Below are 14,344 nucleotides of genomic sequence, written 5' to 3' on the forward strand. Positions count from 1 at the left end.
AGGGGAGAAAGAATACTTCCCACGTATTCCCTGCGTGTCGTAGAAGGCGACTAAAAGGGAAGGGAGCGGGGGGCTGGAAATCCTCCCCTCTCGTTTTTTTTTTTTTTTTTTTTTTTTTTTCCAAAAGAAGGAACAGAGAAGGGGGCCAGGTGAGGATATTCCCTCAAAGGCCCAGTCCTCTGTTCTTAGCGCTACCTCGCTAATGCGGGAAATGGCGAATAGTATGAAAAAAAAAAAAAAAAAAAAAAAAAAAAATATATATATATATATATATATGATATGTGCGTGTGAGAGTAGTGTCTCTCTTAAGCACTACATAGTATGAGATAGGTCGCATCTCTTAATGACATGTATTACAAATTTTTAAAGCAGATGTTGTGCGGGAATTCTATTTTTTCTCTCTCAGCAAAAGCGGTAGCAGGCATCCGCTCCAACCCCCCACTCCTACAACCACCCACCTGCATGGCTAGTCGGTCCTCCCATTATCTCCCTCAGCAGAGATTACCCCCATTAAAGTTTTATTCACATTCTGTTGCCGGGATCCAAAGAAGGCGAAAGAGTAAATAAAGAGGGCGATAAGTACGAGTCTTTTGCACTATATCTTCTCGGCCAGACGGCGACCCTGAACGAAGAGAGGGAGAGAGATAAGAGCAAAGCGATGGGCGAAAGTTAAAGAAAACTGTAGCAGATGTGGACGAAATGTAGATGTAGCATTCGTGGGCCTTTACTGCATGTAGTTTAAGGTTGTGATTTGGTTTGGAGATAGGGCATACGCAGGTTCCTCTGTGTGTGTTTGTATGTTTAGGGGATGAGTAAATCAGCAAGGAAGAATTACGAAAATATTTAAGAGGTAGCATCCTCAGTGCTCAGCTGTTTGGTGTGGCGCGCTACCGATCCGAGAAATGAGAATTATTTTATATATTCCGTAAATTATATCCAGGAGGAAAAGGAATACTGAATTTTCAGTTGAAGATATGTTTCCTTATTAGATCTGTATGCAATTGTGTCATTTGAGAAGGTAGTGATGAAAGAAGAAATAGTTATAAATAAATACTAGTTGGCATCTCGGGCGCCGTGTTCCGACCTCCATTCCATGACCGCGGCAGTCTGGGTTGAGCCAGTGTGGGTGTCAGACGTCGCTGCCTCAGGATTAGCCATCCACCCTTGTTTTCTCTAAAGGCTCTTTAGTCTGTGGATGTGTAGCTATAGTGCATAGTGATGGAGCGAGGTGGCGGCGGAAGCAGCAGCGGTGGTGGTAGTGGCCTTGGGGAAGACAATCGATGCGCTTGCGGGCGGACCCTGCAGATGGTGGGCGTACATGTCACCCCGACCACCGGCGGCCAATTCGAACTCCGGGTCGCTTCCACGGATTCCATCGAGTTCTTAAGGCGGCTGGTATCCAAGCGTCTCCGTGTCCCCAAGGAGCGGATCTGCCTCCTATACCGCGACAGGTGCGTGTTCTCTACACTGTCCAGCGTAACCCGACACCCCCAGGTTTGGTTAAGTTAGGTTTGACCCCCACTGTGAGTCACCACTTTACGTTCTTTTGTAGACGTTTCTCCCCTCATCAGAGTAGACGCCAACTTCGTCACCGGAAATATTGCGTGTCTCGTGTGTGCCAGGCAGGTTTGCTATCCAGTTGTTGATTTAAAAGAAAACAGTTGGTAATCGCCCATCGCACATTCCTGCACAAGTGTAGGTCACTCTCTTCATCTGTAGCAGCATCACAGGCTATGTTCAGCCAGGTACACGTAGGGAAAGACGTTTTATCGTAGTGGAGAAATCACTTTGCGACATGGCAACACATACATCTAACTCGGGTAAAATGTGATTTAATATTCTTGGAAAGTTGAGCATGAGTGGGGAACTACTTTTTTTTTTTTTATATATATATATAACCAGACGTCATTTACCAGGTAGAAGCACGAAGCTGGGGAAATGGGTATTTGATTGAAGAAGGAAACACCATTAGTTTACCATTCCGGTTGTAGGTAAACCTGCGAGAGAAAACTCGATCGTAACTCAAGGCTGGCGACATTCAGGCAGTAAAACTTGGCAACAAGTTTAAAAGTTTTAAACATTGCACAATGGAGGTTTGTAAATATGAATTCGGGCCATATTGTGGTATTTTCATGAGTGTCATATTGCTTGCGCGGGCGAGTAGTCATGTTTTGCTCTTGCTTTTTATGTGTATTCCTTTGCGTTTTTCGATGTGGAAACCCTCGGTTCCTCTTCTTACCAGTTGTGCTTTGTTTGTACTCAGGCCGCGATGTTCACATGTTTTCCTCGAAAAGGTTCGCGTGGAAAGTGATCATTAAATTTGTAGAGTACCGGTATTCAGCCGAGGACAGGGCTGTCCTGATTGCTATTCTCCTCCAGTCGTGCGGCAGGGAACCGATGTTGATTACTGTTACACGTACGTGTTACGGAAGGCGACCCTGTTTACCCCCACGGTTTAATGGAGGATTGAGTGCTCTCATCCCACATGGAATCAAAGCAGGATTTTGTTTCCGACGCGTTGATGAAATGTTCGTTTCTCAGGACAGTTTATATTTAGGCCTCGCGAAAAGGGAATGATTTCAGGTACGTGTCGAGGATTTTAAGGGCTTGTGGAACCTGGGGAAGGAGTGTGGGCTTTAAGTGGCTAAATTTTCACCCGTGGGAACTTTCCGCTACGTAAACAGATGGATCTGTTCTGCCCACTTGGAAGGGAAGTAACATTCCTGAATCCCACATGTAAGAAGACATGATCCCAGTTATTCCGCGTGAGGAAGAGAACTCGCTTCTGTGGATCCCACGTGGGAGATTCTATCCCATTTGTCCTTGCCCAGGCAGGAGTGGTGAATCCTACATCACCACTGTTGGATTCCCTATTATTGGCCGTTGGCTTCATTTTAGCCGTTATAAGAGGAGACTGGCTCCAGTTAACCTAACAGCCAACCAAATGTATAAATATTTACCCACTCTTGAAATAGCTGGCTTAAGGTTTTATGTGTATATTATAAAAGACCACTGGATGCAATTCTTTTCTCGCTAGAAACCACAGAACAGTATTGAACAACAGGAGAGAAATCCAATATATCCTATTTTACATGGAATAGAAGGCGAAACCGGTTTGGCAGCCGTTATTGTCAAAGCTTTTGAGGATAATCTGGAATGATAAAGGTTAGTGTACTCAGTCATAGGGGGCTCTAATGTGAATAGTTTAGTGTACTCGGTCATAGGGGTTTCAGATGTGAATGTGGCGTCATTAGGAAGATGATGATCCAAAAATGGAATAGGTTTACGTATGTAAGCTTTACTGTTCATGTCCCTGAAAATAAAACCTCATTTCCATTCCTGAGTAGAACTCCACCTGACTAAAACATTTTTTTTCCACTCCGCATTTCTGGGAAGTTTTGTTTGGATAGATCCAATGTTTAACACAGATAGGGCTTACGGTCCCTTAGTAAGAGACCCCCCATCCCCACCAAGCCCAGAAGGGGAACCTTCTTTCACCGGTTAGAGTTACCGAGTCCCTGTGTGTATAAGCCTACTTATTCCTCCAAACAGATCCGCCATTCCCCCACGAAGAGCTACGCCAATCCTTGTCAATAGAACCTGCTTTGCCTGATAAGGCCTTCCCACTCCACCTTGAATAGAACCCTTGTTTCCTTGAATAGAACCACTACCTCTTCCCCCCCTCCTCCTAGCCCACGGTTCGTATGGACGCCTGAAATAGTATGTTATTAAAATTGAACAAAGAACATTTTTTCAAGCTCCACTTCCCAGAGCCACCGTAGGCCAGCCAGGCTTCTGCCATAATATGCAACGATATTCATAGCAAGCGTAAAATGTTCATAATTCCAAAAAAAAAAAAAAAAAAAAACCAAGAATATGAAGACTAGAATTTGGTGCAGCTAGATAGATGTATGGCCGACGTATGGAATACATGCGTAATGTAGATCACAGATAGTTCATTCAGAATGATAAATAATAAAGGTAATTGCGGCATTTAACATGTTTCTGTGCGATTACATTAGATATTTTATCGGTGGAGGACGGATCCTCGTTTTTTCTCTCTCTCTCATATGCAAGTTTGCACACAGGCGTTGCACATAAATGAATTTCACTTTGCATGTTAAAGGACGAAGGCAGAGCGAGCACCACGGGTCTGGAGAGGCGTTTCACAATCGGGCTGTGTGATATTGCGACTGGTGCACCTGCAGGAATGAAACCAAATGAAATTAACTCTTGCACAAGTTGTCGGCTTTTGTAAATACCAGTAAATTTTTCTTGACGTGTATTTCATGAGTGGTTTGAGGTTGGTGAGGTGAAATACTAGGAATAGTGATGTGATTTTTATTTTTGTAGTTAATGAGTTGCTTTGTTGGGTTGTGAGATGAATAAAAGGGGGTGAAGTAGATGGTTGGTATGGGTAGTTGTAAGGGGTTATGAGGTGAATGAAGGCGTCTGGGGTTATTGAACGCCCACCATAGGCTTAGGTAAATGCGACTGGTGCAGTTATAGTAATTAGCTGCCTGGTGGCAGCAAAGGAGGAGGAGCAGTCGTAATGAGAGGCTCAGGTTTAGTTCGTCAGGTTTTTGTAGGTCGGGGAGGGAGAGGGGGTGGTTGGTCGTCCGGGGTGGCAAACGTGCCCACCCTCCCCTCCCCTTAGTTCAACTGCTGTGTGTGTGTGTGTGTGTGTGTGTGTGTTGGGCGGAGGAGGAGGAAGGGGGTTGGCATACCAACGCACAAAACTGTCACTTCCCACAACGTTGCAGACCTCTTCCTTCTTCCCTACTTAACGTGGGGTAGTCGTGCATTTCATCGATTATGGAGGCACCGTCACTCTCATACTACCTCGTTGCTTCCTTGATAGGGTGAGGGTGTTGGAGGCCGCGGCCCGCAGGCTTTACGTGCCCGCAGCAGCTCTTGGTGATCGGGGTACATGAAGATCTTTGTCCATTGTTTGAATCGCTCCATCACTTGGTGGCTTATATAAAGTTCATATTTCTTGTAGTAAACAGTGAGTTCATGCTGCTCTCCTATATCGTATTTATGGCTAATGTTTTAGTATTTTGAGTTATTCTCTTAGTTTCTTGTCATTTATAGTGTGTAAATTAACCGTGCAGATTGGGTACCGAGGTTCTCAGGACTAACCGTGTTTTGCCAGCATGCCTCTCTCGTGTTACTAGTCATCATTAGGTTCCGGGATAACTATAGACATTATGTTCGCCCACCAACATAACCGTTCCGTACCGTACCCCCCTGCACTCCACCTACCTGCCTCCCTTTCCATACCGTTCCCCGTGTACTCCGCAGTCATACCTACCTCCCTTGCCCCTCCGTATCTCTGGAACCCATCTGGCCCCAAGTCTTCTTGCTGAAGGATCGCGCTAATATACCCTGACCAAAAAAGAATTACTAAACTCGAAATCATGGCGGACCACCAGTTAAACACTGGGTTAAGCGTCTGGGAACAAGAAAACAGTTGCCAATCCTGTCTGGAAAGAATGACGCCGTCGTAAAAAAAAAGAAAAAAAAGAAGACCGATGAAGGAGCAGGCAAACTTCAGATCGCGTGCAGCTGCACACGACGACGTAAAGATCTTTGAGCTTCCAAAACAGTATCGATATTTTTTTTTTTTTTTTACGATGATAAAAGAGCTACTGAGCTCTCTTTTTTTGGGGGGGGGGGGGAAGGGGGATCTGGGGGTGGGAAAGCCCTAATGAGGCTTGAGGAGGAAGCTAGGGATTCATATGTGGGCTTGGGGGTGAAGCGCGTTGGGGGAGGATGGGATGCGGGAGTGTAGAGGGGAAGACAGGCCATTGGCTGCTGGGGATGTCTGAAGGAGGGAGAGAAAGCATAGGATGTGCGGGTAGCGGCAGATGAGGGCAAGGGGGGTGAGGAGGAGGAGGGAGCTTGTACGATTTTTGTGTTGGATGTTTGAGGTGAGTGGTGGGGGGAAGGGTAGGAGATTCGATGGCTTTATGACCTTTCAAGAGTCGATAGTTATTAGATACAACAACGTTTGCGAATACGTGAAGGATTTGCCAACACTGTGCAAGGGGTGGGAGGAGAGGCCCAGGTGTTTGCTCTTGTAGTGTGTTGTCACAGAAAACAGTGGGCGAGGGGTTGCTGCAGGTAGCTGGCTGGAACCACTGCTGCAGGTGTGCTTCAACCAACCCCCCCACACCCCACCCCTAGCATGATGGCATCACCCCTGTTGCACTACGGTATATACGACGACCCCCCCCCCCACCCTCACCTTTGGGCATGATGGGCGCGACCTTTGACCTGACCCTTTGAGGTTTAAGGTCCTTCGCGTTGTAGAGTCATACCGTTGTGCTCAAAGGGCCAGCAGCCCAAAGCTCACTAGCACTGCCTCGTAGGGGAGGACTCCTGAGTGGAATCGCACGCAACGGCTAAAGCTTGTGGGTGGACAGAGAAACGCTTCCAGCGTGAGGTTTGATGGCAGGACAGGAATTATTGCGAGGAAATACACGGAGTTCGTAATTACAGAGGCTAAAAAAGTAGTACAATTTCCGTTTCCTTATTTTCCTAAACGTCTGGAAATTGATAAATGAGGGCGAGGTTAGTGCGCTAATGACCGTGGGGCAGTTAAAAAGGGGGGGAAGGGGAGGGTTATTTGTAGAACAGACTAGAGAGAGATAGAGAAAGAGGGAAACAGTGACGCAGGAATCAACAGAAAGAAAAAGAAAGTGGGGTTGGTGCAAGAGGGGGACGGACGAGAACTCGATTTTGGAGAGAGAGAGAGAGAGAGAGAGAGAGAGAGAGAGAGAGAGAGAGAGAGAGAGAGAGAGAGAGAGAGAGAAGCTCGATAGGAGGAAGAGAGGCGAGAGTGGCGAGGCTATATGGACCCGTTGCTGGGGGAGAGGCGTGGATAGAGAGCGGTTGACTGGGAGAGTTGCAGGCGGAGGGAGAAAGAGAGAGAGAGAGGGAGGGAGGGAGGGAGAAAGAGAGTTGGAAGGGATCCAAGTACTTGGCCATAAAAATTGCTTTTCCCCTCTCACACATAGCTATTGCCTGCGCTATGGAACAGTTGCTGCCTTCGGTTTTTGTAGCGTCAGCCGTGGTGGTCTGCTGCTGCTGCTGCTGCTGTAGCTGGGTGGATGCAGCAGCAGCGGTGGCTCCAGACCACTGGTGGCTGTTGAATATCTGGACTTGTGTCGTTGGTAGACATGTAAACTATTTGCTTGACCAGAGAACCTTACGTTATATATATATATATATATATATATATATATATATATATATATATATATATATATATATATATATATATATTATCTTCTTCACTAGAGCTGCTTTTAAGAGATTGGTTAATAGATACATCCTCTAAAGAGTGTCGAGAAGGTAGGGTGTTACGAAAAACAAATAGCCCCCCCCCCCATGTTTGCGATGGACCCGTCCAATATTATTTTCTCTTTCCCGTTTTACATCATTGACGAAAATAAAGTTGGAAAAAAGAGAGTTATATATCGTCATCCTGTCGGCGATGGAGGGAGGGAGGGAGGGAGCCAGCCAGGCAGGAGGGGCCCCGAAATAAAGAAGATACGGAGGAGTGACACAAGTAAAGCCGGCCTGTCTGTGTCGGCGACTTAGACAAGCCTATTGATTAGGGCGCCTCTGCCGGCGGCTACTTACGTAATTGACCACTACACCAGCAGGACCTCCACGCCCCCTGCTGGTGGTGCTCCCCGTGCCTGCTTGCTTGCATCGGGTGGGGGTTGTTTGTGACGAGGAATTCGCACCAATCACCTAACTGACGTTCCTTTCCGGTTGGTTCAGTGGTCAGTGGATCCTGCTAATAGGCCATGCCCAGTTCTAAGATTTTGCATCCTTATTTCCATTCCTGTCGCCTGCAAGGTATCGTACGTTCGTGTCTGATGTTTAAGATCACTTCATTGCCAAGTTAGGTTATACAAATCGCAATACAGTGATTAAAGTTTAATGGTCTTGGTTTTGATACCGAGGGTTGTGTTATTTTTCTTTGTTGTATTTCGTCGTCTCGGGAGGTGTTTGGGATGAGGTGTCATGGCCCCTCCACAACCCCGCGGGGCTAACGATTAATCAAAGGACGACGGCAGCATCGTCTGGGTAGGCCTAGGATGGGCTTGGGGAGAGAGAGAGAGAGAGAGAGAGAGAGAGAGAGAGAGAGAGAGAGAGAGAGAGAGAGAGAGAGAGAGAGAGAAGAGGAAGTTAGGAAGGGCTGCTCGGGTTGCCTTGGGGTGGGGTGGGGGGGTAATGTCGGGAGAAGGAAGGAGAGAGAAAGTGTGTGAGAGAAGGAATGACAAGATTAGAGAGAGAGAGAGAGAGAGAATATGACTACTCGGGTTAGGTTTCGTAGACTGTGGGAAAAAGGACAGACAGCTTAGTCATGCAGCCAAGCCGGCTTTCCCAGTGGTGGTGGAGATGGTACAAGACATAAGTTTCATAATTTCTTTCTTGGTTGTGTCCACATTACAGGAAAGGCATGTGTGGTTCAGAATGGGGAGGAAAGTGTCGAATCGGTGGTTGCCTTGGGTGGCTAAGGGGGGCGGGGGGGGGAGGATCCTCAGCCTTAATCTCAGGTCACGTGATGGTCGCGTCGGCTCCGGCGCGCACCCATCGTCCTCTACCCCCGACCTTGCAATTCTAACCCTTCCCCCCCATCCCCAGTCATTTCTTCCCCCCCTCCCATAGCCTTCCCTCTAAACCTATTCTTCCACTTGGCTGTATTGGTCTATGTATGGTGTAGCCAAGGTCTGATGCCTCGACGACCACTTCGTCACAAGAGAGAGAGAGAGAGGAAAGAAAATGTATATGACAGGGTGATGATCGGGTGAGAGGTGTCTCCGATGTGATCCTGTGGTGGCGATGGCGATGGTGGGCGCTCCTCCCTCGGGGCCTTCCTGCCTGCCTGGCTGGCTCCCTCCCTGCTTCTCCTCGTATGGTGGTGGTGGTGGTGGTGTGCACCTTAAAGCTGGCGTCGGTCGGGGAGCTCCGTGAGTCTGTCTTGCTGCATCTTGCTGTCGGGCGACGACGCCTCTCTTATCTTTGGGCTGCTGTCGCTCATGGTTATTCCCCTCCCATTTTTTTGAATGTACGTCTGTAGCTTCTTGTACCTCTTCTTGATTTCTTGATATATTATCCTCCTCCTGTTTTTCACTTTCTCTTTCGCTCCGGGTGTTTTCCATTCCTTCTGGTAACACTTGTACTGGGCTCGCAGCATTACATCATTATCTACTGAACGCTTCACGTTCCTCCCCTTTCATGGTCGAATGTCTGTCTATGTTTGTGCTAGGATGTTAGCCCGTGTTATTTCTCACATTATCAGTCATAGTTCATTCTATATGGGAGATGGGATGAATGGGGACTCCCATATCTCCGTGCTTGAGAAGCATATAGGATTTCTTCATGTTCTTTTGATATACTGGCGTGAAGAAAAACGAAAGGAGACTTTTTTTCCTCGTGTATTTACCAGCCCAGCCGGGCTGAACAGCGTGCAGTACACACACCCTGCAGGATGAAACAACCTGGTAGACTAGTCTGGTCCTCTTGTATGAAGGCTCTGGTCGTAGGTTTCAGCTGCAGTGGGGAGGGGGGGAGAGAAGAGCCCTCGCAGGAGCAGATCAAAGGTGCCGCATCTCATGGTGGTACTGTTTTTCTGTGTCCATTATCATCTTCAGTAGTTTCCTGTTTACTCCTCCTTCGGCAGTGTTCTTTCCTTCCTGTATTATCGCCAGGAACGCTCGCGCTCACACAGACAGAGATAGAAAACGGATACTCACATTTATAGATGCATATTCACAGACAAATTCATGCATGGAAACGCCCGATTTTTCCTCCTCTGTTTCCTTGCTTCATGGAACGTGTGTCGGCAGATCCACGTAAGCAACTGTTTCATTATTATGAAGACATCGCCTCTGGCGTTCTCTCTGTCTTGCTTCCTCTTGTGGGGGCCGATAACTTTGCTGATAACAGGGATACTGTCTGATAACACCTTGCCCAACCCTGCCTCACCTCACCTCACCTCACCTCGCCTTGCCGCACACCCCACACACCCCCCAGTCGCTCCGTAAGCGAGCCTGGGGGGAGAGGAGCGGGGGTGGGGGATGTTCTAAACCATCGGCGACGTCATTTCCGGATTTACTGGGTGTTGACCCCATCCTGACCTCCGTCTCTCTTCCTCGGTTTTTTTTTTCTATTTGTTTGTATGAAGAGGTTTGCTCACCTGTGCCCAGTGGGGTTAGAGAGGGCGGTAGACCGGTTAATTATCATGGTGGTGCGTGATCGATCGAATGCTTGGTTGATTAGTTGGTTTGCTGACTGTGTGATTGGTTGATTAGTTGGTTCGCTTGCTGTGTGGTTGATTTGCTTGACGGGTTGGTTGACTGGTTGACTCGTTCATATGTTGGTTGGTTGATTGATTGGTGAGTCGTTTGATCCTGGCAGTTAGGGTTGATTGGTGATTGAGGAATTGGTTCATTTGTAGTTTCGATTGGGTGGTTGGTGGGGGTAGTTTAGTAGTGTCAGTGGTAAGGTATCCCTTGGGGGAGGGCACTTGGGGGATACTCTTGTATTACCCACAGGGAAAGTACTTTTTCCCTATGGGTTGTACCCCAGGGAAATCCAGGGCTTACCCGGGGGAAACCTGTGAGTTTGATCCCCTTTGGGGATACCCTTAGGGTAGTTCCCGTGGGGGGTGGGGGTGGAGTAGAATGACGTCACGACCTGTGATGACGGGACGCGTCAGTTTTCCGGTGGTGACGCTGTGTGACGGGAAATGGTAACGCCGTGTGCGAGGATGGTGATGCTGTATGTGACGGGAAATGGCGACGCTGTGTGACGGACGTGGTCGTGTCTCGTCCCGGCTTGTGACTGACTGGGAGAGGGAGGGTGTCACACAGTGAGAAGTTTATATTGAAGAGCTACAGAAGCAAATTTCGTCCATACTACCGAATAATACCGAAGCCGATATATATATATATATATATATATATATATATATATATATATATATATATATATATATATATATATATAAACTATTAGCAACAGACTTGCTCTTTGGGAAGAGGAGTCGTATAATGAACAGTATATCAACACTTCAAAACAGTCTTGCTTATTCAAAGGCGACCTTTTTTTTTCAGAGCATACCTCCTCCTTCTTCAGGCAAAGCACAAGACAAAGCCACACACGGAGTACGAACTCTATATGCATGAAATGACTCCGTAAACATGTTAGGTATCAGTGTCCTGAATAATAGAATGCTTTGCTCGAACACAGAAATCCATACACAGTCCTCGTGTCTAGAAAAAAAAATAAGAATAAGAAAACAATGAGTGAAGTAATATAAATGGAACGTTACATCTTCTCTCTATGACATAACTCGGTTTTGGCATGCTATGACAAGAGTTAAGATGACTTACTTTTAAGAACCGCCGGAAGTTTGACATAAGTTGCAATCGTCTTTGTAAGTGCTGGTTTATTTTGTCGTTATATGTGTATGTGTGGAGGCTTCGCCTCAGTGTTTCCCCTCGCATTTACATCGTATGTACTTATGAATTTCCCAATCCTTCATGCGTTCCCGTGCTCGCTGCTTGGTTTCTTCATTCACGAGTACACACACACACACACACACACACACACACACACACACACACAACTGCTGTAAAAATGCCGCCTCACGTCCCTCAGTACACCTCTCTTGCCCAACTTCCAATTATGCCGTCTTGCTTTGGATTCTCTTGTGCGTGTGCGTGTCTGGGCTTATTTACAAATGTCTGTTGTCGTCTTAGATCCTTTTGCTCGCGCACGTCTTTTGTCCGCGTGGTCTGTGCCACAGCTCCCTGCGCCTGTGTTTAGAATGTGTTCGCACCTCTTGTACTTTCCCCCGTGTTTCCCCCCATGTTCTTTGCAGCGTCGCAAGTTGGACTCTTGAGTTGCAGAACCATCCGAAGTAGATGATGGTGGGAGGTTGGTTGGCTTAGCCCGCAGGGGGAGGGTTGGGGTGTGGTGGGTGGAGGTGATGGGGGCGGTGATGGGCTGGATTAGGAAAGGGTGATGGTCTGTGTTGGTGGTGGGGGGAGCCGGGGGATATAAGGTGATTAGTGATGGGATGAGGGTAGGGTGTGTGTGTGTGTGTGTGTGTGTGTGTGTGTGTGTGTGTGTGTGTGGGCAGAGAGGGGGTTCTAGGGCAGGGTCAGGAAGGTGTTGGAATGTGTGTGTGTGGGCGGCTGAGGATGTTAGGGTTGGTGTGTGTGTGTGTGTGTGTGTGTGTGTGTGTGTGTGAGGAGAGGATGATTGGACGGTCCGAGTGAGGAAGGGTGGTGGTTAAGGGAGGATGTACGTCGGCAGGAGGGAGGGAGGGAGGGGGAAGAAAAGGGGGGTGGGGAGGAAGTACGTGGGTAAGGGGAAGTGTACAAGTCTTGGTGTTGAGATGGGATGAGAATGGCTCGGTGAAGTGAAAAGTGGTGATGTGTCGGAGTTACTTGGATGGGAACGGGTTTTTGGGATAAGGATAGTGTGGGTTGAAGGGGGGTTGTAGGACATACATAGTAAGGGATAGGATAGGAGGAGGGGAGGGGTAGGCAGGATGTGTGGAGGGTTGGGGGCAGGAACAGTATGGCCAGCGGCGGGCAGAGCCGCAGGCGTCCTGATCCCGGCCTCTGATCACAGCCTTCGTGTCCTGCAGGTTTACTGCCGTTGCACCTCCTCTGCTCTCCGGTGGTGACCACGGCAGACCTGACTGCTAACATGTCCTCTCTCTCTCCCTCTGTCACATCCATCCGCTTCCTTTGTTTATAACCAGTCTCTGTACAGGTTATCATCGATATTCTCCAGTTCTCATAACACACTCACCATCTCCTATTTTCCTCCTATTTTCCTCATTCTGGTGTTGTCCCTCATGCCTCATACTGCATCACTGTCCTCCTCCAACATCCACGTTTTAGCTTCCTTTCCTCCCTCGGTGTGTTATAGGACCTTACGGCTTCTCCGGCTGGGCTCCCTGAGGATAAGGGAGTGAGGGAGGGAGGGTGGGTCCGCTGCCTTGACCCTGGAGGCGTGAGACCAACCGGACCCCTAAGTCCCGGGGTCCTGATCGACGAGGCTGTTGTTCCTCCCTCCCCGCTGTGTACACGGGTTAGAGGTCCTTAAGGACGACAACCGCTCCCGATCGTCCATTGCCTCCTCCTCCTCATCCTCTTCCTCTCCCTCCTCTCTCCTAATCAACGTTGGCCACCTCTTCCTTCTCTTAGTCGTCTACCCTTCTCTTTCCTCCGCTTGCCCGCATGGCATCCCCCAACACTCATGACGCCGTGTCCCCCTTCCTCTCCCTCCCCCGCAGGCAGCAGCAGCACCCGCATCGGGGCTCTCGTCTGGCCCTCCCACTCCCACAGCCACGTCGGGGGAGCGGCGCGGGAGGAAGGAAGGGGGGGGGGGGTTAGGGGCGGGGGTGCTTAAGTGTGAAGTGGAGGAATGAATATATGAGGTTAGAAACTCAGCTCTTTGAAGGAAACCTGCCTAACGGGAACACTGGAGGCGACTGTGTCGTTTAATGTGTGTGTGTGTGTGTGTGTGTGGTGGTGGTGGTGGAGGCGTCCCACGCACCCTCATCGATGGTGTGTTCCCTTGTGTCGGACTACCGCTGTCTGGCGCCTCCACACTCACTGAGGCCGGGGACAAGTAGCCATATCTTACACCGCCACGGGAACATGTAGCTGTAGACTTGCTTCACGAAGCAAGCCGAGGGCGTATGTCTTCCGGGACGAGGAGACCCACCACGGTATCTCTTAAGAGTTCAGTTCGTCCGGTTTTCGGGGCCGTGTTTGCCAGCCATGTGGCAAATCACTGCTTCGTGTTACCGTCTTGTGTGTCACGTCTGCTCATAACACCGGGGAAGACTTGCAGTCTTGCGAGGCACAGAATGAGGTGTTCTAACATAGATAGAGATCGCTTCTACACGGAAGAAACCTTTCTCACCCATGGAGAGAGTTACGTCGATCGAGAATGCCACAGAGGCAGGGGGAAGTAACCAAATATTTATAAAACATGGATAAGTCAGGTGTGGAGGGCTAGTGTTGTGGTACTTGCGTTCGCTCCTCTGCGCTCTGGCCCCATTGTTCTTATACACGTGTGATTTATATATATATATATATATATATATATATATATATATATATATATATATATATATATATATATATATATATACACCACACAGCGAGGCAGGTGTATACGTGCAAAGATACATACACACATACGCACACACGGGTATCGTTAAGATGTGATGAGTGTATGTCCTGTGACGGACACATCGTATAATCGACCCAGGGTTAGGTTGCACACACCTTAC

The 14,344-nt window shown here is 48.3% G+C and overlaps 1 protein-coding gene across 2 annotated transcripts in view; it reads left to right on the forward strand.

Moving 5' to 3' along the window:
• The first annotated feature begins 1,107 nt into the window (after positions 1–1,107).
• The window catches only part of stx (ubiquitin-like domain-containing protein stuxnet), a 267,919-nt gene continuing 254,682 nt past the window's right edge, over positions 1,108–14,344 (forward strand). For both annotated transcript variants that reach the window (XM_071690153.1, XM_071690154.1), the window contains exon 1: positions 1,108–1,451. In XM_071690153.1, coding sequence (XP_071546254.1) covers positions 1,219–1,451 — 233 coding nt within the window. In that variant the 5' untranslated portion in view covers positions 1,108–1,218. The remainder of the gene's footprint in view (positions 1,452–14,344) is intronic.

This window comes from Panulirus ornatus, chromosome 48, assembly GCF_036320965.1.
Source record: "Panulirus ornatus isolate Po-2019 chromosome 48, ASM3632096v1, whole genome shotgun sequence".
NCBI lineage: Eukaryota > Metazoa > Arthropoda > Malacostraca > Decapoda > Palinuridae > Panulirus > Panulirus ornatus.